The following is a 19,803-nucleotide window of genomic DNA, read 5'->3' as shown; positions in this document are numbered from 1 at the left end:
ATAATTTAAAAACTCAACTTTTTAACACATAACAGGCCATAACTCAAGAACCACTTTAGATATTGAAACTTTTTTTTATTTTCAGGATCGGATATTTTACAATATGTTTACATAAGAAAAATTCGATAAGGTTGTTTTTTCCATTCAAAAATTGTAAACAATCCATCCATTTACTTTTAGAGCATAGCAATTTTCAGCAATCATGTAATTTTTTTATTGATAAAGATTTTCACATACTGTCTACAAAGAAAATACAGCAGAAATATTAACAAAGTTCTTCAAAAAACTACAATCTCTTATTTCTAATAGATTTCGAGGTATCGATTTTTGAATTCATAGTTCTAATAGCGCGACCACTATCGAACACCCACTCAATTCCACATATTTTTACCAAAATTGCAAGTGTTTCTAGCTTGCACTTAAAAAAATTCAAGCTATAGGGAAAATTACAACGACTCGTTAATAAATAAACAAATTAAGTATCACGAGACGTAATTAAATCGTTGAACGCATGACGTACACCTTTCCCTAGAACTTTAAGTACTGACAGAGGTATTGATTGGGTCGACCGGTCAACTGCGACAAATCTGCTATATCCCCTTCCACGTCTCTTAGCGATGTGCACAGTTTCTCGGTTTATTTCATACGTTTGGCAACGTGTTAACTGTCCTCTCCTTGTTCAGTACATTATAAACGCATTGTACTCTTCTTACATACGGAAATCTCGACCCAAGACTAACCTTTGCCAGCCCTTAGTATATGTATATAATGAGATTCAGAAAATTTTGATAAATATTTTATAATAATTATTTAATATGTGAATGATTAAAAGTTTGTTTAAATAGGAGTATGGCTTACTTAGGCACTGAAGCATTTAATAATAAAGATGATGAAGCTAAATTAAAGGATCTGGTAATTAAGCCTGATCGTTTAAGTATTTAATTAATTTGTAATAAGTAGATTAATTTTAATTCAAGTAATTGAACTATGGACGTTAATCAAAGAAATATCATTAATTTTAATTAACTTTCGAGTAATAATATAAGCACATCGACATTAACTTTCTCCAACTGTAAAATTTCAAAAGCAAATAATGCTGTTAATTTCAGTAGCAATCAGTTTTAATTTCAAGCAAAAATACTTTTTTTTACTTCAGTTTTCATTTCTTATTTCCCTCGCACAAAATATGTTTTTTTTCCATAGCAACTGTTAAAATTGCCTTATATCTATCAAAAATAGTAGATAAAATAATACTTTAATCGCATGGGTAGGTTAAATGATACTTTAACAGCGAGGATAGGTTAAAAACTTTATTTATTCTCGCACGTTTTTTAATTGCTTCCATTTTTGAAAATTTTTGTATTTCTTTTCATAAGTTATTCGGGATTTAAATGGAAGTAGTTTGGATATGGCGTTTTCGCCTATGCCTGAATATCTGTTGCATGGTAATTTACTTATTTCGTTTTGAGCCATTTCTGGCTCCAATTCAATCAACAATCGACACGAAAGAGAACACAAAACATCCCCCTTTAGAACTTTTTCTTTGATGGCCATAAGCGGGAGTAAAAGACCAACCGCCTGAACAAACACTAGAGACGCCACCGGTCAAATGGTGTAAAAATTGCGAAAATTTAATCATCTAATTTTGACACAAGGGGTCGCGCTTAACTTTTTCAATTTTAATTCAATACTCATTGTTTTCAAACTATATTATTAGACTTTGTTGTATTTTGTGAATGTATAAATGTTTTCTTAGTATAAAGTTGCATTATAGTAATTTAAATTATATTACATTCATATTTAAGATTCAAATATTATGACATATATGTCAGTTGCCGTCTAACATGTCATCTTGATAACAAAAAGTTTGTTATTGTCAGAAGTAGTTAAAATCATGTTAAAATATTAAAATTTACAAGTTATAATTAGATATTTTCAAATAACGGCCGGGCTGAAGTTTGTGATCGAGGCGATAGCCGAGGATCATAAGCAGCCAAGGCCGTTATTTGTTATCGGCTTCGTGTTGCGTTCTAGATTTTTCGTCATACTGCAGATTTTTAGAGCAATAAACACTACTATTTAATAACAAATTTTATTGAACAATAACACAAGTAAGGATAAAAAATACATAATGTCTTATACTAAAATTCATTTTTCATGATAATGAACATGGAAATTAAAAGTGCACTTGTTGTTCTTAGAAATCTGTAATCCTTCCCAGGGATTTACAGATTTTATAGAAAGAAGATGATGCTACTGAAGAATGGCAAATATTTGTATCCCACTAAAGACACATTATTTTTGGAGCTATCATGAAAAAAGTTGATTTGTTATTTTTCATTCTTTTGGAAACTGATTTTTCTATGTAAGTTTCTGCCACTGTTGAAGACTCCCATCCTCCTAGCTCCTTTAGCGATAGTAAATCACCACCATTTTCGGCGAGCATGGTTGCTGATGATCTACGAAATGAATGCCCTGTATAACGTTCTGGATTCTCCAAGTTCAAAAATTTTGCAATTTTCTGCGGTACGCTCCCGATGGTATAATATACCGACGATTTGCTTAACACACTTGCCTTTCTTGTAACCAATGAAAAATTTTGGATTGTCAAAGTTACGAGGACGCAGGTTGATGTATTTTTGTATAAACCATAGGCATCAAACGGAAGGCCCGTTTTTGGAATAAGAAATTTCCTATCTTTCTTATTTTCAGTATTTCTTAATGAGACAAGAATATTTTTCTCCGAATCTTCGAAATCATCAACTGTGAGTGACCAAAGCTCGCTGCGCCTACAAGCTCAAGAATACCAAGCACCAATACAATTTTTCGAGTAACCAGGTGTAATCATCGGCATCCAGTAGAAAATTATTTATGTCATTCTCCGACAGAACTTTGGCTTTTTTGGTGAATAACCTTCGTTTTTGCGCCTCAGAAACATGAACAGTTTACCAAATCTATGAAGAAATATAATTTAGATGAGTATGATTAAATATCGAAGAATATAATGGCTTTTTACCTTGATATGTCGATGTTTTCATATACTCTCAACGCAAGCTTCAGCATGGATATCTTTGTCCACAGTGATGTAGGAGAATACATTTCAGACATTCTTTTAGCATAAGCCAGCAATACCGCTTCATTTACGCTGTTTATACTTCTATCCTGCCGCCACTTCAAAAAATTGTCATATTCCTGCTGATATCTCTCTCTGGTTATAGTCGGAAGTATAATTTTGAGTAGCCGCAGCCGCTTCCTCCTGTATTTCCAACGGAATTTCTCGCGACATCTCGCTATGGTCTATTTTCCCAATTTTTGAAAAGTCCAACTGACAATAAATAGTCATTGTTGCAGGTGACACACGTTACGATTACCTTAGAAACTTAACGGCCGCCGGCCGTTATGATAACGTCCGGCGGACGTTATATGCATCTTTTCCATTCTGATTTTGCTTATGTTATAATAATATAACAATATAGTATGACGAAAAAATATTAAAATTTACAAGTTATAATTAGATATTTTATATTATTTCAACAACAAACACATAATAGTACAGCGTGATGTTGATATGCAGCCTATATATATTTTTCAGTTTTCGTTGTCAGCCGCGGAAGTTTCAGTGATTTTAGTGTTGTCGGATATTTTTATTTGTGAAATAGAAATATTGCGTTTGGATTGCAAAACTAAAAGTGGAAATTTTATTGCAATGTAAGTAAGCGTTTGTCCGTTTTATATTTTACTTTTTTCATACCTACGACAAATATACATATATTGAAATTTTATAATTCGTTTTATTTAAAAAATGTTAGAAAACAAGCTTGCAATCCTGTAATTGACATAATTGTTATGTAATATATTCCATTTAAATGTAATATATTACTTATATTGCAATTAAAAAAATGTAAATTTAAAAAATATATTAAAAATATTTTGAGTGCGCACAAACACGAGAGGCGCTTTATTATTTACTTTCATTTCTTAATATGATAGATGCAATTCAATCAGCAATCGATACGAAAGAGTATTAAAAAATATTAACTCAAAACTGACAACTAAAGAGACAGCTTTATTTATTTGTCAAATTACATAGAAACCAACGCCAACCCAGCACAATATTTTTTCTACTCGTAAAGCCCAAATTACATTTACGAGTAAACCGTATACGGGTACTCGTATAGGAGTACGAGTTTTATTTACATTTAAATTTAGAATCATATGCCATTAAACTGTGTAAATATGGCGCCTAGTAAAAGAAAGCATGCTGCTATAGCCGGAATTCTAATGTTAATAATGAAAAAAAAATAGAATGTCAACAGATTGTTAGAAAAAAAGGCGAGTGTGGGTTAAAGCCACTTTACAATCAAGAAGTGTTTTGGGAATTGAACAAAAATTATTAACCGAGTTATTAACTCTATATTCTTTGCTTCTTACATCCCATAAACACTTCATATTGTGGTAAAGATCTATAAATCCATCAATATCCTCCGGCGATAACTTATTTGCCGCCATTTTTGTCAATAACAAAACCGGTACTCGTAATGAAATCGGATCTCACTCAACTTTGAAAAAACACGTATACGATTTACGAGTTCCTATTTACATATGCGAAATCGTATACGATTCGCTTACTCGTATACGACTTACTCGTAAATGTAATTTCGGCTTAATAAATTCCCTGAAATAATAATTTCTGAATATTTTTTAAAACGTAACTCCCTATGGAAAAAAATATTGTTTTATACACGACGATGAAATTGCATTATCGTCTGCCGAAACTAATTTATTAATCTTTTCGGTCGACGATAAAATACTGTATAAAAAATTACTATTTACCAATATAAAATTTCTCATATTCGCATGGTAAAATATATGTCATTATTGTCACAGAGTGGCATACCAATGAACTCAAATCGTTACCATCTTTAAATTTTATGTTGGTGTTTCATTAATTCAGTCCATATATAATATATGTTACAATTCGTTCTCGATTTGCATAAGTATGCGAGATCGATACGCTTCAAGCGAGGTCCAGATGAGAAAGCATTTCAGTTTGTGTATCTTTGCAATGGCGAAGGATATTTGGTCAATAACCTCGGCTGTCCATTTGGCGTCCACTTTTGAACGGTGCACCGGCAATTTAGGTGGCCGTTTCGATAGTAAAAGTACCGACGATTTATGGTAAGCGTATGTGTAGAAGGTACTTGGTACTTAGCTTAAAACGGATAAGTAATATATGTTGAAAAGAGCGTAGGTGTTTGTGTGTGAAATGAAAATGAATATGGTAGTATTGCTTAAAGCTATTTTACACATTGTTAAACAAAGTATACATCATAAAATGGACTCAGTATCTCAGAGGAATTTTCTATCTGTACCTAGCCATTATTTGGTTTACTTACTTACTGCCATTACTCGCTGACGAGTATTTGACACTTATCAGAAGATAGTTCCGCAAGGCGTTTTCTTTCATGAGCTTTTCTGTCACTGAAAAGCCCGACTCTCTTCCGCACTCCGGACATTCAAGAATATCATTGCTCTGTTGCCGCTTTACTTTTTGGTTGTTAACTGAGTTTACAGTTCTTCTCCATTGCGTAGTATTGTGCGCTGCTTTCTCCCACTGATTTTGCATGCTTATTCCCTTTAAGTTTTCATGGAAAATATCCTTGTACCTTTCGAGTTGTCCACCCGGTTTCCTCTTACCGTCTACAAGCTCACCATAAGAGATTTCGGTAGGCGGTTTTCTTGCATCCTGCATACGTGACCAGCCCATCTTAAGCGGAATTTAGTAATCGTGACTTCAGCGCTCTCGCAGATTTTTCAAGGACCGATACGTTTGAGACGCGGTGGTATCATTTGATTCTTAACAGTTGTCTAAGGTGTCTCTGTTGCAACTTGTTTAATGTGTTCGTATGTGTAAACATTGAAATAACTGGAAGCTAAACTTTCTACCTGCTTATATTTAGAGCCATAATCTGACGATCTTTTTTTACGATGACCCTAATATGTTTACTTCTAAAGTCGATAAAGGCGCCATATCAGTAAAAAAAAACAGAATATCTCCCTTTTTGTCGGTCGCGCGTACACAATGCTTTTTGTTTGTTGTGAATAGCAACTTCGCTTTTTAGTTAACTCGGATATTTTAACATTTCTGAAACAATATTTTCTAATTGGTAAAACGTAAAAAATCGTTAGATTTGACAACTCTGTTGAAATTGGTAGTTCATGTGGCCGCAGCTAAAAACGCAATGCATCCGGCCAGCCGACGCCGCGACGGCCAGGTCGTTGCGACCTGCTCGTCAGCAAGTCAGTGAGTTTGAGCCCTAAGGCTCATGGCCTCGAATACCCAGGTATATGTGTTGAGCGTTTCTTATAATAAAATTGTTGTAACGTTTTTGCAACTAGAGCGCAGACCTTACATATCTATTGTGTTCCCCTTTCTTGAGTTGTAACGAGCTATAACTCATCATACAGTCTCAGAGCTTTAACAAAAGCCAGTATCTGAGACGGCTCTACAGAGGCCTGCTCTCCATCCTCGACATCAGCCGTACCAAAGTTCATGGCACGAACGGTTGTCGTGTCGGCGCACTCAGTGTTAAGGTGTTCTGGTGTTTTCCCCATTTTAGCATACTGAGGTGTTTGTTGAGGAGACAGTGTCCTGTTAGAAACCCCGTAACAATTCGAAAATTGTTTTTACTTAAATCAAGGAAAATCTTTGATTTTTCTCGGTCGCAAGTTCTAAGGAACTTTTTCGAGTGTCTTAGACCGTTGGAGGACACCCATCTTTCCAGGTTACGAATGCAGTCTTCCAGGTTCTTCAGTTCCGCTTTCAGTTGGTTCCCGCTTGGAAAACAGAACGGTTTTGGTTCAGTTAGTGGAATGTTTGCTTCCTTTCTAGCTAGATCTAGATCATTTGCTTTTTCATTGCGTTCTATCCCTTGGTGAGCAAGCACCCAGAGTAGGAGGACTTTATTTTCTTTGCCTAATTTGTTCAGCTTCTCTAGGCATTCTTTGACCAACTTAGAATTGATGGTTCCTGACTTGATCGTGTTTAGTGCTGCTTGACTATCGCATAAGATGTATCTAACGCCATCTGTATCTAACTCCCATTCCTCTTTTCTACAGTTTGCTGTCCACTATATAATATAGAAAGCGCTGCCATGGATATGTTGAATAATTGGTTAAATAGGTGAGGCGCTAAGACACATCCCTGCCTAACTACACATCTCTGCCTAACTAAATTTGATTTAAAATGGCATTGACGAGACATCTTGTGTTTATTTAGTAAGCTCTACCAGACGTCCAATCACACTTGAGATCATTTTTAAGTTTGCACGATGCTTGAAGAAATAACACATATCAAAGATTCTTTGTATATTCTCTAATATTTTGATGACATATGGTAAGTGATTTTGTATGGCTTGAAGGAATGGTAATTGAAGGTATTTAGTTTCAGTATTTTTTTTCTCAAACTAGAGAATACTCTACGAATATTTTCTGCTCGAAAAAAAAACGTATTTATATATGGACAGAAAAATAATATGACCATTGTTGGCCACTACACTCAATTAGTGTGGGCATCAACCCATGAAGTTGGATGTGGATTGGCAAAAGGCTATCAAAAAATTTACAATAAAGAACAGAAGGAAGCACCAGAAAAGAAAAGAATATTTTATAATTACATATTCAACTATTGTCCTATGTAGGTAAGTCATACGCTACATTAAATGATTGTCCTTTCAAAAGATCTTTTTATTTTAAAAGGCATATGTGGAGTTCTACTTCGAAAAGCAGCTACAATCATTTCTCTCATGTTGTCGACAATAGTTGATGGAGTTTTGTCAACACTGTCTTTAACATATCTACATAAAAAAGCCGAGACTAGATAAAATCAGAAGCATTTATGTATTCTATTAATTGGTATCAGTTCTCTGTGATGTAGGATAAGTTTGCATTTTCGGCAAATTTCTGACAATTTTTTAGTTGTTAAAGTTGGACTAATTAGACAGTTATGTTCAAGTAACATCAGACGTGTCACAGCTACCTAGATTTTATCAAATAATAAAGATCAACTGATCATATAAATGAAACGAATATACTCTACGTATTTTTATGCTCTGTGAAAAACAAAACAATTAAACATTTCTTGTGGTACTGTAAGCTGTACTAAATGCTTCCCAATCATCAAGGTTATTCACACTTTTCGCGAGTTATGCGAGGAACGCGCTCCGATGATAATTCATGCGATCAAGTGCGGAATGCATAAAAAGATATCGAAACAGTAGGTACCAATAGCGTCGGGTACGTCGCAGATACGTACCCGGCCGGACATGGATATAGCTTAGGCGATCGGCGCGGCGGTACGTACCGGCGACGTGAGCCGGTACACGGGCACGATTTTTCCTTTTTCCTTTTCGGAGTTTCCTTCTACGGTACGGTATGCGAGGGCAGAGAACAGTAGTACCCGGGACGCGTGCGGCGATATTCATGAATATTTTGCATTAATAATAAAGTTGGGGAATTCCTAATTTCTTTTCTGAATTTTTTTTTAAATATAAGAGGAAAAAATCAGAAATATCCATACATTAGACAGTTTGATTTTCATGCGTCCGTTATCCGTTGATACGATGCGGATGGTCCGACGGCGCGGCCGCGGCGCTCTGATTGGTCATAGAGTTTTCGCGCCACTTTTCATCCGTAAATGTTTTAGGTACTCCAGCCCGTCAACGGAGAAAGATCGTACGATAACGGACCTTTTGACACTTTTTTGACAAATTTAATTTAACCTTAATAAAAATATAATAGTACAACGCTAGCACCGTCCCCGCGTCGGGAAAACGAAAATTTTAAGAAAGCTGGTTCTTTAATATATCTGTTGCTAGGCTCTCCTCCTTGCTTTTGCTATGCCTCCGCAAAGTGCGGGCTGTCTGACTGCCTGTAGACTACTGCGGTTTACTACTGCGCATCACATCTGTACAGGGTATCCCATTTTTATGTGTGTTTATGGAATTTGTCGTTTATGAGTAGAGATACAATGATGCGATTTTCACATTACTTTGCTACATTTTGATGAAACTAACTAGGCTACACATAGGTTTATCCTAGCCTCCTTAGTTCCTGAAATACAGGGCGAATTTGTGACGCGCAGTAGTGAACGCAACATCTACCGACAGCCATCGGTCCGACGGTCCGCACTCTGTTCAGGAGAGCATAGCAAAAGATTTATTAAAGAACCAGCTTTCTTAAAATTCTGTCTTGAAAACGTTGCTAGCTCTTAGACTATAAGTAAAACAGCGAAATCGTTATGGAAATGGAAATATAAAATGACACCAGTCACAAGCAAATCGTATATCCGATGAACGGACTTAATAATTTAAATATCATAAATACATCATAAATTTAAAAACTGCGTAATTTTCTAACCAATCGAAGTTTTTAAATTCAACCAATAAAATTAATATCGTAACATTGTATCGTCAGACAACGGATTCATGAAAATCAAGGTTTACTCGTAGTCCAGGAGACTAGAAGTCGTAGACTAGTCGTAGACCCAGGCAGCAAACACCGATAGAATTATTCGGTATTCGATCTTTGGCTAATCTGTGAAAATGGAGGTGTAAAATGGACAAAAATGAGATTGAAACCATTGTTCTTATTTTCGCCAAAAGCTTTGCCAGACTCGTCTAACTTTCGTAAGGCGCGCTAAATTCATACGCACGTGCCACTTCCTTTCCTCATTTCACTCAACTATACCTGACTTGTGACTTGTGAGTCAGGAGGGGCTTTCGTAATTGTGAATGACAGCCAGATGAAATTATAGTATTATTTATCATGTGACAAAGTTTCAAATCTGGGAAAATAAAAGCAAAAATTTTGTAATTTCGAAATGTTTGAGAAGCCACCAGACTCATTTGCTAATTTCGAAAATCAATCAGAATTGCTTTAGGCTATAGTTTTTATGATGTATGCTCTTTTATATTTTCACTAGCTTCACTACTGATGGGGAGGGCGTGTACAGATTTTCAAAAATGTAAAAAAAGTCACAAAGAAATACTGTGTTATTAAAGCTATACCTTGTAAGTGTTGCATCTAGAGGCATTCTCAATAGCTTGTCTGCTTTTAGCTCTTCTATTAGCTTCTGGTTATCAGGTTGGCTTATGGGCTGCTGACCATGAATTAACCTATGGAATGGACAATACGGCTTCGCCTTGTATAAAAATGTGTAGGTAATGGTATTAATAATATCTCTCACGATTAATTTTTACTAACAAAGCTAGAAGAATAAAGCCAGCTAATAAAATAGAACTAGAAAATCAAGAAACTGCTATAGTAGAATTTGTGGTAGAATACTTTGATAATCACTATTTAAAACGATCATAGTAGAACATCTTTTTTACTTAACGATTAATTTCCTGTCGTAACAGATATAATATTAACATAATTTAACAAGCTCTTTTTAATTTTAACGAATAATTTACTCGATCTTACTTTACAATATACTTACAGTTATATTAAAGTATAATTATATTTTTTTGTTAAAATTACGTATATATTAGTGTAAGAGGTAAGAAGTTTCATATTATCACGTCTTGGAAATCTAAAAAAGAACTTGATAATTTTCTTTAATATAAGTAGATATCCTCTCGTGAATGTCGACACACCTTGCCAAACTCCAGCTGACGCTTCTGACTAGTATTAACTGTTAAGTTGAAATTCTTGACATAATCTCGCGTATAATCTTGATATGCCTCATCTAACTTTTCATCCTATTTTATATAGTAATAATAATAATAGTACTACGTGTGTCTAAATATTGTCAAATCAGCAAGTTTGTAAGATGTCTGTTTTGTAACAAACGTCTTGCATTTTTCTAATATTTGGGAGACTTTCCATAACAGAGGATAGTTTGATTTCTAGCTAGATCATGGTGGGATTAACAGAGGAAGCTGAATTCAGATTTTATCAATCAGAACACATTCAATATCGGGGCAATATTTGACAAATGTACATCTCTTTATACTAGGCGATGAAACCATTGTGAAAAAGCGAATGGATCGGTCTCCAAGTTACAAGAATTTGTAAAAAGGATACGACTTCGGTGTGTCACATAGAGACCAGAGTCAATAATCATCTGTTGTACAACAAGTTGGACGATTTGGTTTGATCCAACTGTTTGAACGATAATCGTAACGTCTGTGGGCTTGTCGTCCAACTTGTCGTTAAGACGCGGTTGGGTCGTTTGGTGGTTCACCATCTTTAAAAATCTGTCGTACACCTTGGTTGGATCAACGACAAGTTTGAACGTCTGTGGCTTTTTCACCAACTTGTTGCTATTATGTTAATACAGAAATACATCGTGTAGTGAGATTGTGGTGTTTCATCATGGAGGAAAATAGGCAGTTTTGGACAGAATTTATTGAAATTTATAGAGACCATTCGTGCTTATGGAATGTTAAAAGTGAGGAATATTCCAATAAACACAAACGGAACTCCAGCTACGAATTGTTGCTGAGAAAAATGAAAGAAATAAATCCAGATGCAACATTAAAACTTCGAAAATTAGTTTTTTTTGACATGGTTTGTGGCATAGTCAAACATACACTGAGTCACTGAACTAATTTGTTTAAAACTTTGTAGCCAAAAGTATCTACGGTCTGTCTGAACGATTTTTCAGTTGTACAACCGATTGTATCGTCTGTGGGCCCCTTTAAGGTGTCATCAAATCGATATGTTTCTCGTTTGTAAGTCGATATGTCGTTTTCGTTGGTAACTTTTTAAGATTTATTAACATTGAGCCTTTTTTTCAAGATTTCTTGATCAGTTCGCCATATTTAAGCGATACAGAAAGTTACAAAGTATTTCAATAATTCTACTCATATGTAGACGAGCCCTCAGCCTATTATGGGAGACTATACAGGGTGAGTTTTAAATAAGTGCAAATATTTTTATGGCTGGTAGATCTCGATAAAAGAAAACTAATATTTTCTTTTTACCGTTTTTCAAATAAGTCCGAACATTTCTAAAAAAATGATTTTTTGCTTAAATTTTGAGAACCACTGGATCTTTTCTGGATTTTCTTTCTTGTAAATTTAATCTACTTTCTATGTTGCCATATTATCAAGAAATTATGTTTTTAACTAAAAACTAAAAAAAAATTCAAAAAATTCAAAATTTAAAAAAAATCGCAAAAAAACCTCATAGTCGTGTTTCTGGAGTCAAATATATTACCTCTAAAAATATTTGCACTTATTTAAGACTCACCCTGTAGATAAAAGTTTTAACTAAAATTTAAAACTCTGCTAGTAGCAATAACTAAAGAATATAAGGGACATGTAACGGCCCTATACGGGCTGCAGCAGAATTTGTGACCTTTGACGCCTTTTTTTTTGGTGGCAAACAATGAGTCAGCAGTTGGTCACCAGCGACAATTTTAGCAATTTTTAATAGTTCGTGTGTAGTGAACTTTGTATAAACTTTATTACAATGCTGATTAGTTGTTCAGCTTTCAAATGTAAAAGCAGCAGTGACAAGAAAGAGCCAGGAGTTACGTTTCATAGGTAAATAAACAGTCCGCTCTACTTTTTTAGCGTTTTCTTAAGTTTTCTTATTGAATTCGATAATTATTTTTCTGATATTATATGTACTTGATGTGTTGCTATACGTCGCTACTAGTTTTGTACCTTTTGTTAACATTTTAATACGTTTTTTTCGTAATTAATTAGTATGATGCCACCGCCTACACCATAGGCGTAGTCAAAACATTTATCAAAAATATAAATATCCCTTCAACTAGCTAAGTTAAGAAAAAAATATGGCCACGGTACTGTTTGGTGCCATGGTAACAATTTGCTCTCGGGTGTTATTTGTCCTTGAATTCTTTAGTCATTGGCTAGTAGTGACCTGAAAATAAAATACACTGAATACCATCACCTTAAATCTGATATTTTGTCCCATATTTCACCATACAGCTATCATGTACACCTAAACCTAACCTAGGAATGCCATCGACCGTGTTCACAGCCATCGTATGTTTATGCAATGAAGTGTGATATATCGTTCTACTATATCGCATTTGAAATTGCATTGTTGTTCTCTACTTACTTGTTCTCTTTGCCGATAAATAGTACCACAACCACATCTGTTTAAGTTAACTGCTTAAGACTACTTAGGTATGTAGATGGTATGATAAAAGTTTATTCATGTCCCGTAGAGACAAATGTTATATACCGTAGGATCGAAAAAAAATGGCGTCAAATTATCCTCGAAATACCAATGGATTATAGTTTTGTTTCTATAATAATACAATTTATGGCGTCGATCCACATTTCTGCTGTAACTTGATGGTTTTATCGATCATACTGTAGAATATAATAAGGTCGAGAAACATAAGGCCTATACTTAAGACCTGTGGATAAGACTATCCACAGGTCCTAAGACAATAAAGTCATTCCATTGAGCAATACCATAAAAATTGAGAAGTCATTATTGTTTAAGTTATCAATATTATCTAACCGTGATAGGTTCTAATAAACTCTTATTATATTATGTGGTACTACTCATAGTTAATAATTAGTAACTTTATAAATAAATTTGAGCATTTAAAAAGAACTTTTTAATTTATTTTGCTTCTACAGGGGCCATCGGATCTCTAGCGTAGCACTGTTAGACGGTGCTGTTAGTATTATATATTTCATCCAGATGTATATGAAGTAACTATACATTCAAAATGTGGAAGTATGTTGTGTTTCAATATACCAAAGCGAAACCTGGGTACCGTACCGGCGACACATGAACGCATTAAACAAGTTGCAACAGAGAAGTCTTAAGAACCAGATAGTTAAGTTTCACCATGTCTCAAACGTATCGGTCCTTGAAAAACTAGCTGCGAGAGCGTTGAAATCATGATTACTAAATCCCGTTTAAGATGGACTGGTCACGTAAGCATCAGGATGCAAGACAACCGCCTACCATAATCTCTTCTTTACGGTGAGCTTGTAGACGCTAAGAGGAAACCGGGTGGATAACCTAAAATGTACAAGGATATTTTCCACGAAAACTTAAAGGGGATGAGTATCAGTGGGAAAAAGCAGCCCTTAATAGAACTCAATGGAGAAGAATTGGGAACTCAGTTAACAGCGACAACCAAAAAATAAAGAGGCAACAAAGCACTGAGATTCTTGAATGTCCGGAGTGCGGAAGGGAGATAAATAGATAGATTGCTTTATTTGACCACATTTTGTACAAACAAGATACAATTGTAGCATGTTATAAAACAGTTAAATATATACAAACTAAAATAAAAATACAAAATACAGTGTATAAACGATGAATACGACATTTAAGTTAGGTCGGTGGTTAAGTTCATAATATTAAAATATTCCGCCACCGAGTAGAACGTATGGACTATCAGAAAATTCTTCAGAACCTGAATTTACAAATATTATAACTTTTGACGGAGGTAGGAATTACATTATACAATTCAATATTTAAAGAGTTTCTTGAAGATTTGGTGAGCCTAAATTTATTTGCTCTTATAAGATGAGCGGATCTTGTGCCATAGTTATATATATCAGAGTTATACAAGAGACTATCTTTGTTCTTGTGAATTTCTAACAATTGACATAAAATGTATAAAGATGGTAGAGTCAATATCTGCAAATTAACAAAGTGTGGTTTACAGTGATCAAGGGTAACCCACTCCTGCGAGGATTCGCACTGCTTTCATATGATAACATCACGTATCGGGCTTTTCAGTCACAGAAAAGCTCATGAAAGAAACGCGTTTCATACCATCTTCTGATGCGTGTCAAATACTCGTCAGCGAGTAATGGCAGTAGTAGTACTAGTAGGTACTTCCCTAATAATCGCAGATTTCTAATATTCAATCAAACTTTTGGTATTAACTAATAATTTTTTAAACAAAATCATCACTTTCAAATCTTTCTCGATTATAAACAGTTTTAATCATATGCCTATTTGGAAAGTACGCTTACTTTATCTATTTTTAGGTTAATTTAACCGTAATTGATTAAATAATTAGTCTGCTTCTACAAGAATAGTCAATTAGTAACCCAAATTCTTTGATTCAATTAGGCTCATTGCCCAAGCCATTGCGCACCGCCATTGTTATGTACGCAATATTCGATTGAAAATAAATACGTTTTCTATGTTGTACGTAATAATGTGTACGTATGGTTAAACAAATTAAGGTTGAGGTACATAGAAAATGCATATGGTATGTGGGAATTAGTATTCGTAACACTGTGTATGATTTAATTTTACATCATCGTTGAGTTATCACTTGCAATATTCTGCAAAATGTTTGGACAAAAAGGAACTAAAATTTTGATAGGTTTTTAGTTCTTTTTCAGTTTCACTAATCGATAAAAAAATATCGTTATTTGGAGAATATATTCATTCCAATAAATGATCTTTATATTTTTTGTTACTGGAAATATTGTACAGGGTGTCCCATTTTGGTTGAAATCATACGATATCTCCGTTATTAGTGAAGATAGAAGCATGCGGTTTGCACAAACCTGCCCCACTTTTCTGTCAAACGGAAGATGCTGTAAACAAAATTTTCATAGCCCTCTTCGTTTCTGAGCTACAGGGTCTTTTCGAAAATTTTGCAATTTGGATCAGCCACCGTATCTCCGTTATTATGGATGATATTGAGAAGGTAAAAACTGATTCTTGTAGAACTTTTTATGCAGAATACAGTGGCGTAGTTTGTTTCTCTACCAAAAAAAAATATTTTTAAGTCGTGAGGAGGAATTAGCTAGAGGAATATTTAAAAGTCCCGATACGATAGCTTCCAAGATTTAGAAATAGCGGTAGAGAGTTAAGTTTCCCTAATGGTCAAAGAAGCCACTAATAAATGGTTCTAAAAATAAAACAAGAGACAGATAATAGTATACTTTTAATAATTTCTTTAGTTTTCTTTATTATCAATCATGGCCTACTAATAAATTTGATCTTTTAATTTTTTTTTAAATATTGCATTAAATAGTGAAAACAAATATAGAGTGATATATATTTTTCAGAAGCTTATGGCAGGCCAGATCATATAATTTATAATAAATATACAGGGTGTTCCATTTAAGAAAGCATAAGTTTAGTTCATATCTTTAAAAATATTCTTTTCCTATAGAATAACAGACTACGCTACTGTATTCTACGTAGAAAGTTCTACAATAAACAGTTTTGACCTTCTCGATACCTTTAACAATAACAGAGATACAGGGGGTGTCCCAAATTGCAAAATTTTCAAAAAGACCCTGTAGCTCAGAAACGAAGAGGGCTATGAAAATTTTGTTTACAGCATCTTTCGTTTGACAAAAAAGTGGCACAGGTTTGTGGAAACCGCACCCTTACATCTTCACGAATAACGGAGGTACCGTACGATTTCAACCTAAATGGGACACCCTGTACATTGTTGCCACTATGCATTTTTGTATTATTTGTCTGTACATCTCTTAAGCTCTATATGACATTGATTCTAATATATTGATTCTTAATATTTGTTTTTATATGTAATTTATTTTATACACTGACAGTAGGGATTTCCTAACTTCCAAATTTAATTAAGTTATATAGTTAGATTAAATTTTCTAAATTTACTATTATTAGCTGCCAATGACATTCAGATATAATAATTTATTTTAATTAATAGAATTTTATCTAATTTTTTTAATTATTTTTGTTTTCTTGTTGCAGAGAACCACTTAATTTTGGAATCTGATCCAGAGCGCGGTGGAAAGGCAGAGTATGCTTTTGACAATCCAGGATTCAAAGGTTAGTACCATTGCCGCATATATATTTAGTTATTGTAATAAATCAATTATATCTCTTTATTTGGCACCAAAGACATCCGTTGTGTTCATACAATATAAATTGGATATATAGGGTGAGTCTTAAATAAGTGCAAATATTTTCAGGGCTGGTTCATCTCGATAAAAGAAACATATTTTCTCGTTACCGTTTTTCAAATAAGTCCAAAATAACCGAGATATTTTACTTTCAAAATTAAAAAAAAAGATTTTTCGCTTAAATTTTGAGAACCACTGGATCTTTTCTAGGTTTTCTTACTTGTAAAATCTACTACATATATGTTGCCATATTATGAAGATATGATTTTTAACTAAAAATAAAAAATGTTTCAAAAAATTAATTTTCGAATTTCAAAAAAAATGCGAAAAAAAAACTCATAGACTATACCTACCCCTAAAATATTTGCACTTACTTGGGATCCGGTATATTGTCCAATTTTAAGAGACATATATAGGTAACAAGGACACTGACATTTTTGTCTCTTTTTAACATGCCTGATGCCCCTCTAGTATTTTTCCATTATTTTCCATATCTACACATCGTCAAAATCCAGAACCCATGATACATGAAGGTGTGCAAGTGAGACTATAACACAGTTTTTTTTATAATAATAAAATCCAACGAATACGTTTTAATATAGAAATAGTTTATTGAAAAACATCTAAGAAAATGTAATTTCCATTTAATGATAGTAATTTTCATTTCAATTGCGTTTAATGCTACCGTGTAACCACTAACCTTGACTTGTGTAAGCAAAAACAATGAACAGAAAAAGAACTGAATAAGAAAAAGCATAAAATAGCTTTTCTGGCTTTTAAACGTAAATTAAGCTCGGTGTTAAGGTTAATTTGATTATATTTTATGTGGACAAAGAAGTGTTAAAGTAATATAAATAATATTATTGATATGTTTTTGTTTTTAATAGTTTGACCTATAACTAGTTTATTAATATCCTTCCTAGTAAAATAAATTACTTTTGTTATATTTTCATTTCATTTATTCTAATAATGATAATATACCAGAATACCATAATGCCAGATGTATTAACATCTAATATACAGTTCATACCAAATAAATTTTTAGTCACGTGATTAGTGTCACTTGACCGGCACAGCGTTGTCCACTTTTATACAGGGTGTCCCAGAAATAAGTGCACGTATTTTAAGGGGTGGTAGATCTCGATAAAAGAAACATATTTTCTCTTCATCGTTTTTCAAATAAGTCCAAAATAACGGAGTTATTTTACTTTGAAAATTTCCAAAAAAAATGATTTGCTAAAAATTTTGAGAATCAGTAGATCTTTTTTGGATTTTCTTTCTTGTAAATTTAATCTAATACCTATGTTGACTTATTATCAAGAAATTATGTTTTTTAACTAAAAAAAAATTTGAAAACATTTCGAATTTTGATTTTTTTTTCGCGAAAAAAAATCTCATAGGCGTGTTTCTGGCGTTGAACTATATACTACCAATTAAAATTCTTGCACTTATTTCTGAGATACCCTGTATATGTTCTTTTAATCAAAATATTTTAGGAAAAAAATTAATTAATTACAAATCGTTTAAACAGTTATTTACATCGAGAAAACTCACCTTAACAGCACTAAGGGACATAAAGGGCCATTACTACCGCTTTCTCCTTCAAAATATTCTAATAAAGTTGCGATTAGTTTTTTACGGCTATTAATCTTGTATACTTCGCACTAAAGGTTCTAAAAAGAACAATGTTCGACTGCAAGGTCTGCATTTATAAGCTTAAAGTGTCATAACACTGTTTATTTAAACCAAGAACTAGTAATACAAAGCTAAAATGCAGAAACGGATGAAAATGTCAGGAAATAAATAAATAAACGGGACAACTTGGCATTTTTTACAGCAGAGCTACCACCTGAATCCCCAGCGCGAAATTTAAATTCCAGTTAGTCAGCCCGGCGCCGAATATATCCATGGTTGGCAACAATGAATTTAAAAACCGCGCTCTCGATTACGTAACTAAAAGTTTAATTAATGTCAAATATAATTGAAATGCCAATGGCAGTGAACAAGAAACGACGCCTCAGTGAAGTCATGGTAAGCTTTTGAAAAAAGATATTTTTGAAGTCATAGTTTAAACGTCAAATTGTTGCTAGATCCACATTTTGATAGCCTCAGTAGCTTTTTTACCATTTGATTACTTTTTCACAATTCCTCTGTTACTTGAAGAAGCAGTTGAAAGAAATTGTTTCAAGGCTTTATATTATCAAAGGCGCTATTATGATAGTAGAATGTTTAGTCCATTTCACTACCACCATTTCCGAAAAAGTAGGAAAATAAGCGGTAATGGCTAGGTATTCTCAACTTAAGAGTATTTCCGAACAATAGTGTATTGTTTTATTAGGAGTAAAAATTATACATTTTTTGATGATACTGTACCTTTGAAGGACCATCGTATATTCCGACGTTACAAGGAAGCACAAAAAGTATATTTTTACTCTTAATAGAACATACATACTATTTTTTTAAAACATTACAAACATTGGAAATAATATAAACAGCAATCGAGCAACAATTTGTATGCTCGTTGAATTTGACACTTAATATTTTTTTTGTTTAATAATATATTTTTGTACTTTTGTGCTTAGGCGTAACAGTGCTTTACTTTTATACCTAGGCGTTAAAATGACAAAAATTAATACTTTTGAGACGTTTGAAAAAAAAATCCTTTTGATCTGAAGCGAGCGACTTTTTTGCGAAATATATTGGTGACCGATGTGGAAAAATGACAAAACGCACCCTAGAATTATTAATGTTATCGATAACGGGCAGAGTTATAAAGATTTAGCCATTTAGGATAGGACTTTAATTGGAAATAAGTCCTAGTCATTTGAAAATCCAATTTAAATATTGTTTTGAATTAAAATAAAAAAAATCTGATTTAAATCAAATAAATCTGATTTTTTTGATTTTTTTTTAAATCAAGATTTTTTCCAACCCTGAG

General features: G+C 33.5%; 1 protein-coding gene across 1 annotated transcript in view; it reads left to right on the top strand.

Annotated features, from left to right (window-relative positions):
* LOC115889985 overlaps positions 1 to 19,803 on the top strand; it is a 103,029-nt gene that overhangs the window by 74,479 nt on the left and 8,747 nt on the right. The window contains exon 3 of the mRNA XM_030910087.1: positions 16,714 to 16,791. Within this exon, the coding sequence (XP_030765947.1) occupies positions 16,714 to 16,791 (78 nt within the window). The remainder of the gene's footprint in view (positions 1 to 16,713; positions 16,792 to 19,803) is intronic.

The sequence above is a fragment of the Sitophilus oryzae genome, unplaced genomic scaffold, assembly GCF_002938485.1.
Source record: "Sitophilus oryzae breed Bouriz unplaced genomic scaffold, Soryzae_2.0 scaffold_857_pilon_pilon, whole genome shotgun sequence".
In the NCBI taxonomy this organism is placed as follows: domain Eukaryota; kingdom Metazoa; phylum Arthropoda; class Insecta; order Coleoptera; family Curculionidae; genus Sitophilus; species Sitophilus oryzae.
The sequence above is the reverse complement of the archived record's forward strand: the minus strand, read 5'-3'. Positions and strand labels throughout refer to the sequence as shown.